Consider the following 17954-nt stretch of genomic DNA (forward strand, 5'->3'; position numbering starts at 1 on the left):
GCAGTTTTGTCCATTTTCTCCTCAAATAAAACCAGCCCTAATTCGCAAGCCCCTCGCGTGAGGGGCACACTGATGGGTTCAATAACCAAACTTAATGGGTTTAGTAGGTCGGTTTAATTGCAAGTGTAATGAAACCACATAGACGAAAATCACAAATTTGAAACTATTGGACTAACCCCGCAAATTTAGACAAAACACATGGAAGAAAACCGCGGTTCACTCTTGTTATTATTTTTAATTTTTATGTTGATAAGTGATATTTTATGGTACTTTACTTGCATATACACGTTTTTTTGCCTTTTCATTTATTTGTTCTTGTTATGTGTATTTAGTATAATCACGGACGGTTCTTCTCTTGGGTCAAACCGGGCCGCGGCCCCACCATCTTTTTCGTTTAGTAGTGTATTTTTACCCGAAAAATTTTAAAAAAATTATATTTATTAAGTCCGACCCAACCATATTATTTGAGTCTGACACATCCATGTTATTTGAGTCTGGCTCATCCTTATTATTTGAGTCCGGGCTAACCACGAAAGGTTAAAAAATAAAGCCTAGTACAAAAATAAGCCCAAATTTTGTTGAATGTAATTTCCATCTTAATAAGCATGTCATGTGTAGATGACCGGGTCGGACCTATTGGGCCCGTGAGATTCATTAATATGTAATGAGTTTATGAGGTTGTAATCAGGGTTTTATTATATTTGGTAATGTCTTGGCTAGCAAGTTAGGTTAGTATATATAAACCGAGTTATGGTTAGACATTAGAAACACACACAGATGAAATCGAGTTAAGGTTCATCTAGAGAAATACGAGTTATATGTAATAGGGGTTGAGTTATATTTCCTTATATAATATTGAGAGTTATTCAATATTAGTTATTGTGTGTTTACATTTTGGTGAGTTATATCAATTCTTCCTTAAGATTTGAGTCCGGCCCATCTCTATTATTTGTGTAAGAACGGTAATTTGAATGATTGGATTTAAATTTAAATTATTGAATTGGTATTTGATTTGATTGATTGAATATAGTATGTTTTAATTATTTGACCCGACCCGAAACATAGGAGTAGAAAACAAAATTTTTTGGCTCTCGTTAATTTCAGCCCATCTATACTAGACGTTCAAGATCCGCCACTGGGTATAATGCAATCATATGATAAGTAGTAGGGGGTAGGAGTTCACATTGGAGGGTAGAGGGTAACACCTAGGAGGCTAGGACCATGTACGGTTTAAATAGACGAGGTCTGGACTGGCTTAACTCTAGACCTGATATAATTAGGTTACATTCTATAACTAAGCGAATAATAATATAAACCAACTAACAGAAAGGAAGAACACCAATGTGGAGCTATATCATTTAGGGCCACTTGAGGAGAACATATATCATTAAGTGCTGATAGTAGATGGACACCAATGTGTAGAGCTATAGGTACCCTCTCAATTGGTTAGAGGGAGCATTCACTACCACATAAACGACACAGTATTCAATTTACTCTTTTAAGAAAGGTGAACATTAGTTACTTTCACGGTAAAGTATAGTCAATGAGAAAATTTGACGAAATTAACAATATTGTTCTCTACAAATAATATGTAACGCGATTCACATGTTACCCGAGTAGAATCTCATATAGCAACTCACCCAGAGAGTTAGTATATAAAGATTTACAAAAATATAGCCAAAGTTAACGAGATGTATATACAGCATTTGTAACATTTTTGGAAAAATAAAGTTAAATTTATATATAGTGGAACTAGTATGCATAACAACTTCCTACTTCATTCTATTTATAAAATAACTTTAGATTGTAGAAAGTTAAAAAAGACTAGACAGATTAACAACAATTAATCCCAAAAAAAATTGTTTATGTCTGCCTAACTTATACTTTCATTAAATAAATTGCAAATTACAACTTTATTATACCAAAACAATAATTTTAAATTATCCTAATAATAAAGTAATAAACCCACAAGGTTGACCCAAGTTTAATTCATTCGACCACCATTTAGCTTCGACAACACTAGATGATAATAAAAGACCATGTGAATAGGTGATGATTACTAGTTCGATCATTAACTCTATAGGTTTAATCTCATCGTATTATCGTGTTTTCAAGCGAGTATTCACGGGTGTTGACCAGTATACTCTGATATGATGAATTTCGTCAGTAACCCATTTTAAGAATTCATTAATCGATAAATAAATAAACAAATAATAATAATAATAAGACTATGCGTTGTGGCCAAGCGAGCACCAGCTTCAACGAGTGGCACGAGCCACGTCCGCCACGAACACAACAACACCCTCGCTTCACCACTCGCCGTGAGCGGGCGCCACGACCATAGGCGAGCGTGGCCGCTTGGGTTAAAGGAAAAATATTGATGGGTTGGCTCGAGAATAGACGAATTCAGCAGCGCAAACGACAACAGAATGAATTCACCGTTGGCACGACCGACAAGATCTAGTAAGCACAACGTGACACAATATAATTACACCACGTGGTACAATATGATTGGATAAATTCGCACGCTACTACGCACCGTCTAATCCCACAAGTTCATTTGCATAATTCATGCTGACTATTCCTTTATCTCAAAACAAAAATAAAGCCCCCAGTCTTCTCTCTCACCATGTATCCACCATTTCTTCCCTAAAATTCATAAACCCTTAAAATCATCACAAGATTCACCAAAAATCAAAACCCACAAACCAAAATCAATCTTTATCAAAACCCTTCAAGGGTTTCTTGATTCATTCCATAATTTCAAGATTTGGGTATTCTTTTTCACTGATTTATTTGAGGAGTATTATGTATAGATCTGGAGCTGTGATGGCATGGAATGTGTTCAAATTCTGTACGGCTTTAAGAGGCTTAGGCTCCATCATGATCTTATTGGTTCTTGGTGTTGTTGGTGTCACTTATTATGCTGTTGTGTTGTGTAATTATGGACCTGCTTTGGCTGCTGGTGGGCTTGATTCGGTCATAGCACTTTTGGTTTTGATCATATTTCATACCCTGGTAATAAAATTTTAATCTTTTTAAGTTCATATTTATGGTAGTGAATTATTGTAATTTGTAAGTGTTTATTTGGTATTTTAGCTGCATATTTTATGAAAATTTAGCTGTTTGTTAATTCTTGAATATTGTTTTATGGGATGTGTAGTAGATCTTTGGTCATTTATGGAGAATTTGATCTGCTTGTAGTAAATTAGAAATTCAATATTTCCAAGTTCATATTTATTATAGCAAATTTTTGTAATTTATAAGTGTTTATTTGGAATTTTTGCTGCACATGTTATAATCTTTATGAAAGTTTAGCTGTTTGTTAATTTTTTAATATTATTTTAATGGGATTTGTATTGGATCTTTCGGTTTTGGTGATAGGAATGAGACCGGAACAGATCTTCAAGCCGTTCATGGGGGTTTCGGTTTTGGTGATAGGAATGAGACCGGAACAGATCTTCAAGCCGTTCATGGGGGTTTCGGTTTTGGTGATAGGAATGAGACCGGAACAGATCTTCTAGAGTTTGCGGTGGCACATGACCTAGGTATTATAAATTCTTTTTTTAGGAAACAAGATTCTCATTTAATCACTTTTAGCAGTGGCGGACGCGACACGCAAATTGACTACCTTTTGATGAGGCAAGGAGACCGACGTTGGTGGAAGGACTGCAAAGTCATACCTGGGGAGGCAGTTGTGACTCAACATCGACTACTAGTGACAGATATAGCCTTCAGAAATAAGGTGACTGTTCGAGAGAAGAAAGGTACACCGAGAATTCGATGGGGAAATTTGAAGGATGAAAATCTCGTACTGTTTAAGGATAAACTCATGCTGCATACGCGGGCTCGACTAAATGGGGACTCAACTCATATATGGGAAGCTATGGAGACAAAGATCATCCAAGTAGCAAAGGAGACTCTCGGGGTCACAACAGGAAAGACAAGTGGGCATAAGGAGTCTTGGTGGTTGAATGACGCAGTGCAAGACAAGATAAGGGACAAACAAGGATGTTTTAGGGAGCTAATGAGGTGCACGAATGAGGAGGAGCGAGTGGAATTGAGGGACAACTACAAAACGGCCAAGATAGAGGCGAAGAAGGCAGTGGTGGAAGCAAAGAAGGCGGCCTTTAAACGGATGTATGAAAGTCTAGAAACAAAAGAGGGGGAACATGCTATGTTTAAGATTGCCAAAGCCAGGGAGCGTAGAAGGCAAGATCTAGGACCGGTGAAGTTCATAAAGGATACAGATGGGCATGTACTGGTCAAGGAGCAGGACATCAAGCTAAGATGGCAAACCTACTTCCACAATCTTTTTAACAATGGGACAGCTTTCCAAGAAGAACATGACAACACAAACTTTCAACGACAACAATCGAATAACTGCTACTGCCGTCGGATCACACGAGAAGAGGTGAAGGATGCACTTAGGAGGATGGGAAGGTCTAAGGCGGTTGGCCCAGACAACGTACCCATTGAGGTGTGGAAGTGTCTGGGGGAGGAAGGAGTCATGTGGTTAACTACTCTGTTCAATAGTATTCTCAAATCAGGTAAGAAGCCAGACCAGTGGAGGAGCAGCGTTGTAGTCCCTATCTATAAGAACAAAGGAGACGCCCAATGTTGTGGTAACTACCGAGGAATCAAACTACTAAGTCATACTATGAAGCTATGGGAAAGAGTGATTGAGGGTAGACTTAGACGAGAAACTCAGGTTACGGTCAACCAATTTGGCTTCATGCCGGGGCGTTCCACCACAGAGGCAATACACCTTATAAGAAGATTAATGGAAAAGTATAGGGAGAAGAAGCGTGATCTACATATGGTGTTTATTGACCTAGAAAAGGCCTACGACAGTGTGCCACGACAGGTGCTCTGGGAGTGCTTGGAGGGTAGAAGAGTGCCCAGGAAATATATAGAGATAATTATGGATATGTATACCAGGAGTGAAACAAGTGTCCATGCGCCAGTGGGGGATACTGATTTCTTTCCTGTAGAGGTAGGTCTTCACCAGGGGTCAGCGTTGAGCCCGTTTCTTTTTGCAGTATTGGATGAGTTGTCAAAGTCGATTCAGGGGACTCTCCCGTGGTGCATGATGTTCGCAGACGATATTGTGTTACTTGCTGAGAAAAAACAAGATCTAAACATGAGGCTTGAGGAGTGGCGAACAACCTTAGAGACAAAAGGTTTAAATATTAGCTGATCTAAGACGGAGTACCTCCACTGTGATTTTGGTGGGATAAACGACAATGAAGACACACAGATCACAATTGAAGGGCAGGTGGTCCCGCAGGTGACGAAGTTCAAGTATTTAGGATCTTTTGTACAGAGCGATGGGGAATTAGACAGTGATGTGACCCACCGAGTTCAGGTAGGATGGTGTAGATGGAAAGCAGCCACAGGTATATTGTGCGACAAGAGTTTCCCGACTAAACTAAAGGGAAAATTCTATAGGGTGGCAGTTAGACCTGCAATGCTATATGGAACAGATTGTTGGGCCATCAAGAAGGCACAAGTGCGGAAGATGGAGGTAGCAGAAATGAGAATGCTACGTTGGATGTGTGGGCACACAAGGCTAGACCGAATAAGAAACGTTGTGTTTCGCGAGAGATTAGGGGTGGCGAACATAGCAGACAAGATAAGAGAGTGGAGATTGAGATGGTTTGGACATGTAAAGAGAAGACAGACGACGAATCCTGTTAGATCCGTAGAAAACATTACTATAGAGGGGAGGAGGGGTAGAGGACGACCGAAATTGACTTGGGATGAGAGGATTAGGCATGATTTGATAGACCTAAACCTCTCCGAGGACATGGTTGAGGATAGGAATTCGTGGAGAAGTAGAATTAAAGTTAAGGATTTTTAGAGAGAATTGAATACCTTAGGGCTTAGACTTAACTTATTTAGGCCACATACCATAATGGTATTTCCCTTACATATATTATTATTATTATTATAATTATTATTAGCTTTTATATAGCTGTTAAACTGTGATCTTATTATTAATATTATTATAATTAGTAGTAGTTTTTATATAACTGTTAAACTTTGATTTCCTTTATTTTGCTTTATTTTCCTTTATTTTGCTTCATACACATGTACTTAGAGCCGAGGGTCTCTCTGGAAGCCGCCTCTTTATTCCTTTGGATAGAGGTACGGTGTGCCTACATCCCACCCTCCCCAGACCCTACTTATAGCTTTGCTGTCGGTGGGATTTTACTGGGCATGATTGATTGATTGATTGATTGTATTGGATCTTTGGTAAATTATGGAAATTTGATCTGCTTGTAGTAAATCTTTGAGTTAATCAACTTAAATACTCTTTTAATGAGATAAGTTTAAAATAGGAAAAAATGAAACTATTATAATTTTTCAAGGTGTTTTGTTTGTGTTCTAGCTCTTAATATTGCAAGTTAATGTAATTTATAAAACTATAAGAGTAAATAGAGGAATTTTTAGCTGCACATGTCATGCTTTTATGGAAAATTTGCTGCTTGTTAATTCTGGAATATTGTTTTAATGGGATGTGTAGTAGATCTTTAGTAATTTATGGAAAGTTTGATAATTGATATGCTAGTGGTAAATCTTTTTCTGTTTTAGCTATATCTTTTGAGTCAATCAAGTTAAATACACTTTTAATGATTATAAGTTCAAAAATGGAAAGAATGAAATTATCATCATAAATTCCGGGATTACCTACTTATCCAAATCTAATTTTTTTGACCATTAGTAGTTATAAAGTAACTGTAATTAGTTTAAAAGAACATCCAAATACCTTCTTATTTGGTACTTTGTTATAAAATGTTTAGTCTTTCATGTCTATTCGTTTGATATATGCCAATTCCCATTAATTTAATTCAAGAAATATGCAATAGAAAGATTCTTATGCTTATCATGCAATAATTAGTTTCATATTCTTAGCAATACTCAATATTTATTACTTTATCATTAATAATTTATCTTTTGGATTACATCGAAACAGAAGGCAAGCGGGCAACAAGCTGCGCCGCTACCCCTTTTTTGAACAATTTTTTAACTATTATTATTATTATTGTTATTAACTAACAATTATGATGATCCAGCTGGTGATGCTATTATGGAGTTATTTTTCTGTTGTCTTCACGGACCCGGGTGGTGTACCACCTAACTATAGGCCTCTAGTGGATCAAGAAAGAGGCGAAATTAATCCATTGGAAGTGTCTGAATTTGGGCCATTGACTACACTTGATCCATCCAATTCAAGAATCCGTTATTGTCGCAAGTGTAACCAGTTAAAACCGCCTCGGTGCCACCATTGTTCTGTTTGTGAGTTCAATTTCTTACGTTATTTATAACCCTTGTGCGTGTTTCGTTCTACGTTTTGAATATTATAAAGAATATATGTTTTGTTGCGTTTTTATAGGTGGAAGGTGTGTACTGAAAATGGATCATCATTGCGTGTGGGTTGTTAATTGTGTCGGGGCACTAAACTACAAGTACTTCCTTCTCTTCTTGGTATGTTTGATAATTCTATCGTCCTTTTGGTGAAATGTCTAAAATACCCTTTTGGTGTTAATTGATATTATGTCAAATCTTTTTTGTGATATTTTTGTTACTTAACACAGTTCTACACGTTTCTCGAGACAACGGTTGTAACTTTGGCCTTGTTACCGCATTTCATAGCGTTCTTTAGTGATGGAGAGATTCCGGGGTCACCTAGCACTCTAGCAACCACTTTTCTCGCTTTTGGTAATATCAAATGAAGCAAGTTTACGTTTTTTTAACCTTTTAATTTTTGCTATCTTTTGTTCAGTTATGTAACTGGCTATTCTTTTTTGCAGTCTTGAATTTGGCTTTTGCTTTAAGCGTTTTCGGGTTTCTAATCATGCACATTTCGTTGGTGTCTGCTAATACCACGACAATTGAGGTATTGCTTATTTAACTTTAATTGTTTACAAAGGACCCATATAACCCGTTAAAATGTTGTTATGATCAGGCATACGAGAAGAAGACCACACCAAAATGGCGTTATGATCTTGGTCGCAAGAGAAACTTTGAACAGGTGCCATTTCATTCTTTTGAATCATATAGTATTTGACCTTTGAAGTTTGAACCAACCGGTTACTTTGACTTTGCTAAAGCGAATTTGAGATATTTGGTCAAGTCAAACATTTCTATCGAATTATATAACCTAGACTTTGGACAATACTATTAATATACTATGCTTGTGACATCATTATTATCTTTCCTCAACCTTTTGGTTTCAAAGTTTTTCTTTTGACCATTTTAGAAATGGTCCAAATAAATATTCATCGTTTGACTAAGCAAGGCTAAATACTATGCTAACAAAACTATAGTAAATGCTATATCACACCAGCTAAACCTCTTAGTTTAATGACTAGGTAAATAATTAACTTTAACTTGAAGACATGGTTTTTTATATTATTTACTTTAGCTACGAATCTCGTGAAAATTTCAGGTATTTGGGACGGTACAAAGATATTGGTTTATTCCAACTTATACTGACGAAGATTTGCGAAGAATGCCCGCCCTTCAAGGCCTCGAGTATCCATCGAAACCGGATTTGGACGCCCAAGAATTCTAAAACTTTCCTCAATTTAAACTTTACTTCATTTATAGCATCAAACAACCCCCCCCCCCCCCCCCACATCAACTACCAACACACGTGATGCACTGAATGGATTGCCACTAATTTAAGTTATAGGTGTTTTTTAACTTTTGTAAAAGTAGTAGTAACGCTGTAAGCCGGGAAAGTTGGAGAAACGAAAAGTTATTTAAATGTATACAGTTTTCCGGTTGGGATTGATGAAGTTAGTGTGAGCTGTGTATATGGTTGTTGTCACGAAATTACATTAGTAACGGTTTGAAGAACCGCCCTCATGTAATGAACTTGCATCTTTGTGTTGGTTTGTTTGTGTTTGTGGTTTATTTATGCCAATGGTTTTGCTTTATATGAAGTAATATGTGTTTGGAAGTGATGTTATACTCAAAATGAGATTGAAAGTGTCGAAGCATTAAATGAATCTGACCTGATCCATGACGATGTTTCCACGGTTTTTCGAGATGAACGAACCACATCTTGTTCTTCTTCTTTGGCTGCTTGAGACCTGCAATGGTTTTTCGGGGGTGTGGAGGTGACTGCTAAGAAATCCTGAGGAATCTCTTGTTTACAGACATAAAAAGTGGTGGTGGCTCTTATTGAGCATGACCCTTTAATAAGGAGGTGGAGACCTCCTTATATAGAGAGTCTCATGGCCACCATCATGGTACCCTAATGGGCCTAGCCCAGTTAGGGTTACCTCCACAAAACCCCCTCAGCCCAATAACATTGTATTAGTCCATATAATAAAATAAGCCAAATATAATAAATTTAAGGTCGTAAAACCGGGTTTAGTACCATACCCCAGCCAGCCCCCCCAAGTCCAGTGTTGCTCCTGGACGCGCAAGCGTCTAGGTGGAGCGCTGGACTTTATGAGGTGTGTTAGGCTATGAGGCAGTTTTTTCCCTGTTCTTTGGCCTTGTCTTTGAGTTTTGGGAGGTTTTCTTCATGATGGTGACGAGCTGTAAAAATAATGAAGCCTGCGCGCGAGGCGACTTATGGATCTATGAGAATAATGAAGCCTGCGCGCGTGGCGTCTTACAAGCTATAAGAATAATAAAGCTTGCGCGCGAGGCGTCTTACGAGCTATGAGAATAATAACAGCTTGCGCGCGAGGCGTCTTATGAGCTGTATGAATAATAACAGCTTGCGCGCGTGGCGTCTTATGAGCTGTATGAATAATAAAAGCTTGCGCGTGAGGCGTCTTACGAGCTAAAAGAATAATAACAGCTTGCGCGCGAGGCGTCTTATGAGCTGTATGAATAATAAAGCTTGCGCGCGTGGCGTCTTACGAGCTATAAGAATAGTAACAGCTTGCGCGCGAGGCGTCTTATGAGCTGTATGAATAATAAAAGCTTGCGCGCGTGGCGTCTTACGAGCTATAAGAATAATAACAGCTTGTGCGCGAGGCGTCTTATGAGCTGTATGAATAATAAAGCTTGCGCGCGAGGCGTCTTACGAGCTATAAGAATAGTAACAGCTTGCGCGTGAGGCGTCTTATGAGCTGTATGAATAATAAAGCTTGCGCGCGAGGCGTCTTACGAGCTATAAGAATAGTAACAGCTTGCGCGCGAGGCGTCTTATGAGCTGTATGAATAATAAAGCTTGCGCGCGAGGCGTCTTACGAGCTATAAGAATAGTAACAGCTTGCGCGTGAGGCGTCTTATGAGCTGTATGAATAAAAAAGCTTGCGCGCGAGGCGTCTTACGAGCTATAAGAATAGTAACAGCTTGCGCGCGAGGCGTTTTATGAGCTGTATGAATAACAAAGCTTGCGCGCGAGGCGTCTTACGAGCTATAAGAATAGTAACAGCTTGCGCGCGAGGCGTCTTATGAGCTGTATGAATAATAAAGCTTGCACGCGAGGCGGCTTACGAGCTACTTTATGTCCCGCGCCACGCGCAGATGTTGCATGCGCGTGCGCGTAGACTTTGGTTTTGTGTTATGCGCCACGCGCAGATGTTGCATGCGCGTGCGCGTAGGCTTTATGTCCCGCGCCGCGCGCAGATGTTGCATGCGCGTGCGCGTAGACTGTGATATGTGTGAGCATGTGATGCGTAAGCATGTGTAATATGCGTGAGCATATGTGATGCGTGAGCATGTGGTATGAGGATTCCCAACCCTTAAGTTTGGCGCTTGTCCATATGGGATATTATGAGGATTCCCATCCTTTAAGTTTGGCGCGTAGCCATATGGGATATTATGAGGATTCCCAACCTTGAAGTTTTGGCGCGTAGCCATATGGGATATTATGAGGATTCCCAACCTTTAAGTTTGGCGCGTAGCCATATGGGATATTATGAGGATTCCCAACCTTGAAGTTTGGCGCGTAGCCATACGGGATATTATGAGGATTCCCAACCTTGAAGTTTGGCGCGTAGCCATACGGGATATTATGAGGATTCCCAACCTTGAAGTTTGGCGCGTAGCCATACGGGATATTATGAGGATTCCCAACCTTGAAGTTTGGCGCGTAGCCATACGGGATATTATGAGGATTCCCAACCTTGAAGTTTGGCGCGTAGCCATATGGGATATTCTGAGGATTCCCAACCTTGAAGTTTGGCGCGTAGCCATACGGGATATTATGAGGATTCCCAACCTTGAAGTTTGGCGCGTAGCCATATGGGATATTATGAGGATTCCCAACCTTGAAGTTTGGCGCGTAGCCATATGGGATATTATGAGGATTCCCAACCTTTAAGTTTGGCGCGTAGCCATATGGGATATTATGAGGATTCCCAACCTTTAAGTTTGGCGTGAGGCCTGATGCACGCATGCACGGCGATGGAGTGGTGACTCGCGAGTGCGCGTGCATGGCGGAGGTCTCTTGCGCAAAACCCACATGGTGGTTTCCGCGGTGGCACATGCACGGCTGCGGAATGAGAACCCGCGGGCGCGCGTACATGGCGGCGGAAGTCTGGTAATTTTTGGATCTGCAATTTAAGAGTTAGACCTGCAATTTTAAACATAAAATCCAGGTCTGTAATCTAGATCTAGATCTGTAAATCAGATCTGGATAGATCTGAAGCTCGGAGCAGATTTAAAACCATCACAGATCCGGAGACTTGATCATTCGAGTCCGGCAGTTTCTTTTCGCACAGATCTGGAAGCCTCTTTTAGATCTATGGATCTTTTTGAGCTTTAATAGAACAAGCCTTGAAGCCTTTTTTCTGTAAACTTCCAGATCTGGGTTTTTCCTGGGAGAGATCTGACAGCCGAGATGAAGATCGGAGGGTAGTTCGTTGCCGTCCCACGGATGGCGCCAATGTCGAAGCATGAAATGAATCTGACCTGATCCATGACGATGTTTCCACGGTTTTTCGAGATGAACGAACCACATTTTGATCTTCTTCTTCGGCTGCTTGAGACCTGCAATGGTTTTTCGGGGGTGTGGAGGTGACTGCTAAGAAATCCTGAGGAATCTCTTGTTTACAGACATAAAAAGTGGTGGTGGCTCTTATTGAGCATGACCCTTTAATAAGGAGGTGGAGACCTCCTTATATAGAGAGTCTCATGGCCACCATCATGGTACCCTAATGGGCCTAGCCCAGTTAGGGTTACCTCCACAAAACCCCCTCAGCCCAATAACATTGTATTAGTCCATATAATAAAATAAGCCAAACATAATAAATTTAAGGTCGTAAAACCGGGTTTAGTACCATACCCCAGATCCAGATGATTTCTTGCAAATATGACGGCACAACAGATCCAGATGATTTCTTGCAAGGTTTTTACAACACGGGAAACCTAGAGAGCTGGACGATGCCAACATGGTGTCACATGTTTGCTCGCTGCCTCACGGGCGCGGCGCGTGTCTGGTTCGAGAGCTTGCCGACTGGGCAAATCGATGGGTTCGAGGAACTATTGGAAAAGTTCCAAGCCCACTTCGTACAGCAGCGCAGACACACGCGCGACCCTGATGACATCATGCACTGCGTGCGCAGGAATGATGAAACGATTGAAGACTACATAACACGTTTCAATCAGGAGTCTCTGGCAATCGGAGGTATAACTGAGCAACTCCTGCGCGTGGCCTTTATACAAGGCGCGCGCAGTGATCAACTCCGCCGAGCTCTCGTAAGCAGAGATGGCATGCCCACCACTTGGGCCAAACTAATGGAAGCATCGCGAGTCTTCGCGAGAAATGAAAAACAAATTGCCCAAGATAGGGCAAGAGAAAGAGCGCATCAAGCTGAGTCACCGCGCAGCAAAGAAAAAAGGGGCAAACAGAACTCTGTATGGTCCAGGTTGCAACCAACCAGTTTTTCTTCCGCAGAAAAGCAGGCGCAACCAAGCTCACTCCAGCCCCAAAAAGATGTTCGTAATCGCGGGGAGGGTGACAAGAGGGAAGGCGGCAGAGATCCTAACAGACCTCTGCCAAGAATATGGACTCCCCTCACTAAAACGCCTTCACAGGTGTTAAGCACTGAGAATGTCCAATTCAAAAGCCCCAAGCCACTACACTACAAGGGACCATCAGACAGTGGCAAGTACTGTGAGTTTCACAAGTCCACAGGACACAACACTGATGCATGCCACCACTTGAAGGATGCAATTGAAAAGGATGTGAAATCAGGCAAGCTGGCTCACCTGGTAAAAAACTCAAGACCAGAAAATGAACAACCAGAAGGAGCCTCTGCCAGCAAAAAGTACAAAAGAATCTGTGTAGCCGAGGGAGGAAGGCAAGGGCAAACATCAAGAAAAAGAAGCGCGCAAATCCAAGGAGATTGGCGCGAGCAACAAGTAATCTTCCCAAGAATCAGGGGAGGCCCTTCAATTAGCAGTCCTCTGGTCATCACTACACACATTGCTCATTACGAAGTGTCAAAAGTCCTGGTGGACACTGGCAGCGAGTCAGACATCATGTATGAGCAATGTTTCAGGAAACTGGATCCGGCAGACCAAGCAAGGCTTGAAATTGTGAATGCACCAATCTCTGGTGTTTCAAATGAAATCATTCATCCCCTAGGTCAAATACAATTTGAGCTAACTATGGGGGATGAGAAACACAAGCGAGCCGAAGTTGTTAACTTCTTGGTCTTGCCCACCACTTCTTGCCACAATATGATCTTGGGTAGGGGAACGATTGCCCAATTCAACGCCATACCGTCACCAGCGCACGGCGCGTTGGGGTTCCCAACACCAACAGGTGTAACTTTTGTATACCGAGATCATTTGTGCGCAGTGACAAGTACTCCGCGGGAGGGGAGAATGAAAATTCCAACGGCAGAAAACGCGCCAGAAGAATGGATTCTCAACCCGAAATTCCCGGAGCCAAAAATCACAATTGGCGCTACGATATCAGACGTCACGAGGTTGAGAATGAAAAGGTTGCTCACAGCATATATGTCGGTCTTCACGTGGCAACACTCTGATATGACTGGGGTTCCGCGAGACCTGGCACAACATTCTCTCAACACGTTCAAGTCTGTAGAGCCAATTGCTCAAAAGAAGAGAGTCATGGGGGATGAGAAAGTGAGGGCCATGAATGAGCAGGTTGAGGATTTACTGCGCGCAAACATCATCCGCCCGATACGATACCAGACGTGGGTAGCCAATCCTGTGATGGTAAAGAAAAGTAACGGGTCGTGGAGGATGTGCATTGACTTCAAAGACCTCAACAAAGCGTGCCCAAAAGATTGTTACCCCCTCCCAAATATCGACGCAAAGGTGGACTCCGTGGCGCCATTCAAGCTCAAATGTTTCCTGGATGCCTACAAAGGCTATCACCAGATTCAAATGGCACCACAAGATGAGGACAAGACCGCATTTAGAACCGACAAGGGTGTTTTTTGCTACACAAAAATGCCCTTTGGTTTGAAGAATGCGGGCGCCACCTACCAAAGACTTATGGATGCCGTTTTCAGCGAGCAAATCGGAAGAAACCTAGAAGTCTATGTGGATGATTTGGTGATCAAGAGCAGGGAGGAAAAGCAAATGCTCAAAGACATCGAAGAAACCCTTGGGCGCCTAAAGGAAGTTAACATGAAGCTCAATCCGAGCAAATGTACTTTCGGCGTACTAGAGGGAAAATTTCTAGGTGTAATGGTCACCAAGGATGGTTTCAAGGTGAACCCTGAGAAGGTGGAGGCCATCCTTGACATGCCCTCGCCATCCACCATGAAAGAGGTCCAGAAGCTGAATGGTAGATTGGTTTCAATCAACAGGTTCCTAGCGAACCATGCAAGCAAATCTACCCCATTTGTCAACACATTGAGGAATTGCTTAAAGAAAAGCCAATTCAAATGGACTCCTGAGGCCGAGAAAGCTTTCAGGGAGATAAAAGAATGTTTGATAAATCTGCCCGCGCTCACAGCTCCACTTCCTGGTGAAACTTTGACATTATACCTATCAGCAGGAGAGCGCGCCATCGGCGCAGTATTATTGGTGGATCGCAAGGGAATCCAAAAGCCAATATACTATGTGAGTCGGGTGCTGACAGATCCTGAGACGCGCTACTCCATCATGGAAAAGTTAGTTTTATCACTAACACACGCATCGCGCAAGCTTCATAGATATTTCAATGGTCATCCCATTGAAGTTCTGACTGGTTACAACATCCAGCAAGTCTTGCGGCGCCCGGCGCTCTCAGGAAGGCTAACAAAATGGGCGCTGGAATTAGGAGAGCACACGATCGCCTATAAGCCTCGTCCAGCAATCAAGGGACAAGTCTTGGCTGATTTCATTGCCGAAGTCCCCGAAGGAAAAATTGAAGAGGCTCAGCGCGAGGCAGACCCTCCGCGAGCCAATGATGAAGAAAATGGTTGGAGATTGTTCACTGACGGAGCTTCAAACAACGAAGGGTCCGGCGCAGGCCTAAAACTGGTAGATCCAGAGAATCATGAATATACTTACGCCATCAGGTTGGACTTCAAAAGCACCAACAATGAAGCTGAATATGAAGCCCTGCTGGCTGGCTTGCGCATCGCGCACAAATTCGGAGTTAAAAAGCTGGAGGCCCATGTTGATTCATACTTGGTAGCAGCACAGGTCAATGGCCTTTATGATGCCAAGGAGAACACCATGCCTCTGTATCTAGAGCAGGCGAAAAAGCTCATCGAGCAATTTGACTGCTTCAGAATCATTCATATTCCGCGCAGTGAAAACAAATCTGCTGACGCGCTGTGTAAGATGGCATCAACCAGTTTTGATCACTTTGGCAAAGATGTCAGGGTAGAAGTAATGAGCAACCCGTCAGTGGTAGCGAAGTCTGTCCTTGTAACTCATACAACCCCTTCATCATGGATAACTCCAATAATGGAATTCTTGAAGGAGGGAAAGGTACCAGATGATCGCGCACAGGCGAGGAAGATAAGACACAAGTCGCAGAACTATGAACTCCTTGATGGCACATTATATCGACGCTCTTATCTTGGGCCGCTCATGAAATGCCTAGATGCTGAAGAAGCAAGTTATGTGATCAGAGAGATACACAAAGGAATCTGTGGAATACATGCTGGCCCGCGCATGGTGGTTGCCAAGGCAATGAGCGCAGGTTACTATTGGCCTGGCATGTACTTGGACGCTCTAAAAGAGATCCAAAAATGCAAAGCATGTCAGAGCTATGCGCCAAACACCATGCGGCCAAAGAACAACTTGATTCCGGTGACCTCCGCATGGCCTTTCCACAAATGGGCAATCGACATTGTGGGTCCCCTACCGCAAGCGCAAGGGCGAGTAAAATTTTTGGTAGTGGCAGTAGACTATTTCACAAAATGGGTTGAAGCCAAGCCACTAGCAAAAATCACAGCCGAAGCGATGAAGCAGTTTATATGGAGCCACATCATATGCCGTTTTGGCTTGCCCATGGAAATTGTGAGCGATAATGGCAAGCAATTCACTGACAAGAAGATATCCAGCTGGCTCAAGGAATTGCACATCAACCAAATTTTCACTTCAGTTTATCACCCTCAGGGGAATGGCCAAGTGGAACGCGCTAACCAAAGCTTGCTGAATGGGCTGAAGAAAAGGTTAGAGGGAGAATCCCATTCTTGGGTCGAAGAGCTACCTAATGTCCTGTGGGCACACAGGACATTAAGCAAAACCAGCAATGGCGAATCCCCGTTCAGCCTAACCTATGGAACAGAGGCAATGATTCCAGCAGAAATTGGGTGCCCATCCCATAGAGTGCTCATGATGAGCAAGATTGATAACGAGCGCGAAAGAAGGTTGGATCTCAACTTACTTGAAGGGCGCAGAGAGGCGGCTATCATCAGTGAAGCCAAATACAAGAAAAAACTGGAAAAATATTACAACCAGCGCGTGAAAGAATGCCACTTCAAGAAAAATGATTTTGTCCTTCGAAACAATGAAGCTAGTCGCGCGATACCCCCGGGAAAAATGTCCCCCAATTGGGAGGGACCTTATCAAGTCTTGGAAGAATTGGGAAAAGGCGCATACACCTTAAAAGATTTGAATGGAAAGAAGATCCTGCGCGCATGGAACGCAGCACAGCTTAGAAAATGTTTCATGTAAAAATGTCAAGTTTGTAATCAAGGCTTTTTAAGCCATTATGAATAATGATACGCGCTATCTTCTCTTAATGTGGATTCTATTTTGCATACATGTTTCACACTTCCCTTTATTAGTTTTGAGCAATATGACAACATTGTATTGACATCAAAATGAAATAAAAACGAAGTAAAACATACATGCGCGAGCTTCAAGCTCAAACACGTTAACGAGTCTTAACTCTAAAACGACAGGGCCTTAGCCCAATTATATTACCCTTTGCATACATGTTTCACACTTCCCTTTATTAATTTTGAGCAATATGACAACATTGTATTGACATCAAAACAAAATAAAACGAAGTAATACATACATGCGCAAACGCGTTAACGAGTCTTAACTCTAAAACGTCAGGGCCTTAGCCCAAAATTATGAGCCTTAGCTCAGGGCCTTAGCCCAATAATGTGAGCCTTAGCTCAAATCACTCACAACATCCATCCTACATGCTGCGCAGCCTGACCATAAAATACCTAAACACAACTAAGGCAAAGCAAATGCCAAAACATAGTTGTTAAGGTCTCAGGTCGAGGTCGCGCATAAAATTGTAATGAATATCTGAGTAACACATTGACACGTAAAGGCTAAAAAAAAAAAAAAAAAAAAACTCATAATTCCATAATGCGCGATAACGAAGCGCAAAAGAGGAATAATGGAAACGCCAAGACACGTGTCAACATAATCAAGATATGGCGAAATCACTTACAATATGACAAGGATTAAGTATAATAATTTCCTTACAACCTTGTTCTTATTTCAACGTGCAAGCATATCTTATATTCAACAAGCAAACATTCAATATAAAGAGATGAATGGGAAATGCGCAAGATGCGAAGAAGGGAAAAACA

At 41.7% G+C, this 17954-nt stretch overlaps 1 protein-coding gene across 1 annotated transcript; it reads left to right on the forward strand.

Annotated features, from left to right (window-relative positions):
* The first annotated feature begins 2602 nt into the window (after positions 1–2602).
* On the forward strand, positions 2603–8615 carry LOC143595775 (putative protein S-acyltransferase 14). The gene is made up of 7 exons (XM_077074712.1): positions 2603–3018; positions 7080–7302; positions 7400–7491; positions 7602–7725; positions 7818–7903; positions 7973–8038; positions 8456–8615. Exons 1-7 carry the CDS (start codon positions 2809–2811, stop codon positions 8579–8581), a joined length of 927 nt encoding a protein of 308 aa, XP_076930827.1. The 5' UTR covers positions 2603–2808; the 3' UTR covers positions 8582–8615.
* The last annotated feature ends 9339 nt before the right edge of the window (positions 8616–17954 follow it).

The sequence above is a fragment of the Bidens hawaiensis genome, unplaced genomic scaffold, assembly GCF_021521415.1.
Source record: "Bidens hawaiensis isolate Kalapana, Puna unplaced genomic scaffold, B.hawaiensis_p1.1 tig00045529_1, whole genome shotgun sequence".
Lineage (NCBI taxonomy): Eukaryota > Viridiplantae > Streptophyta > Magnoliopsida > Asterales > Asteraceae > Bidens > Bidens hawaiensis.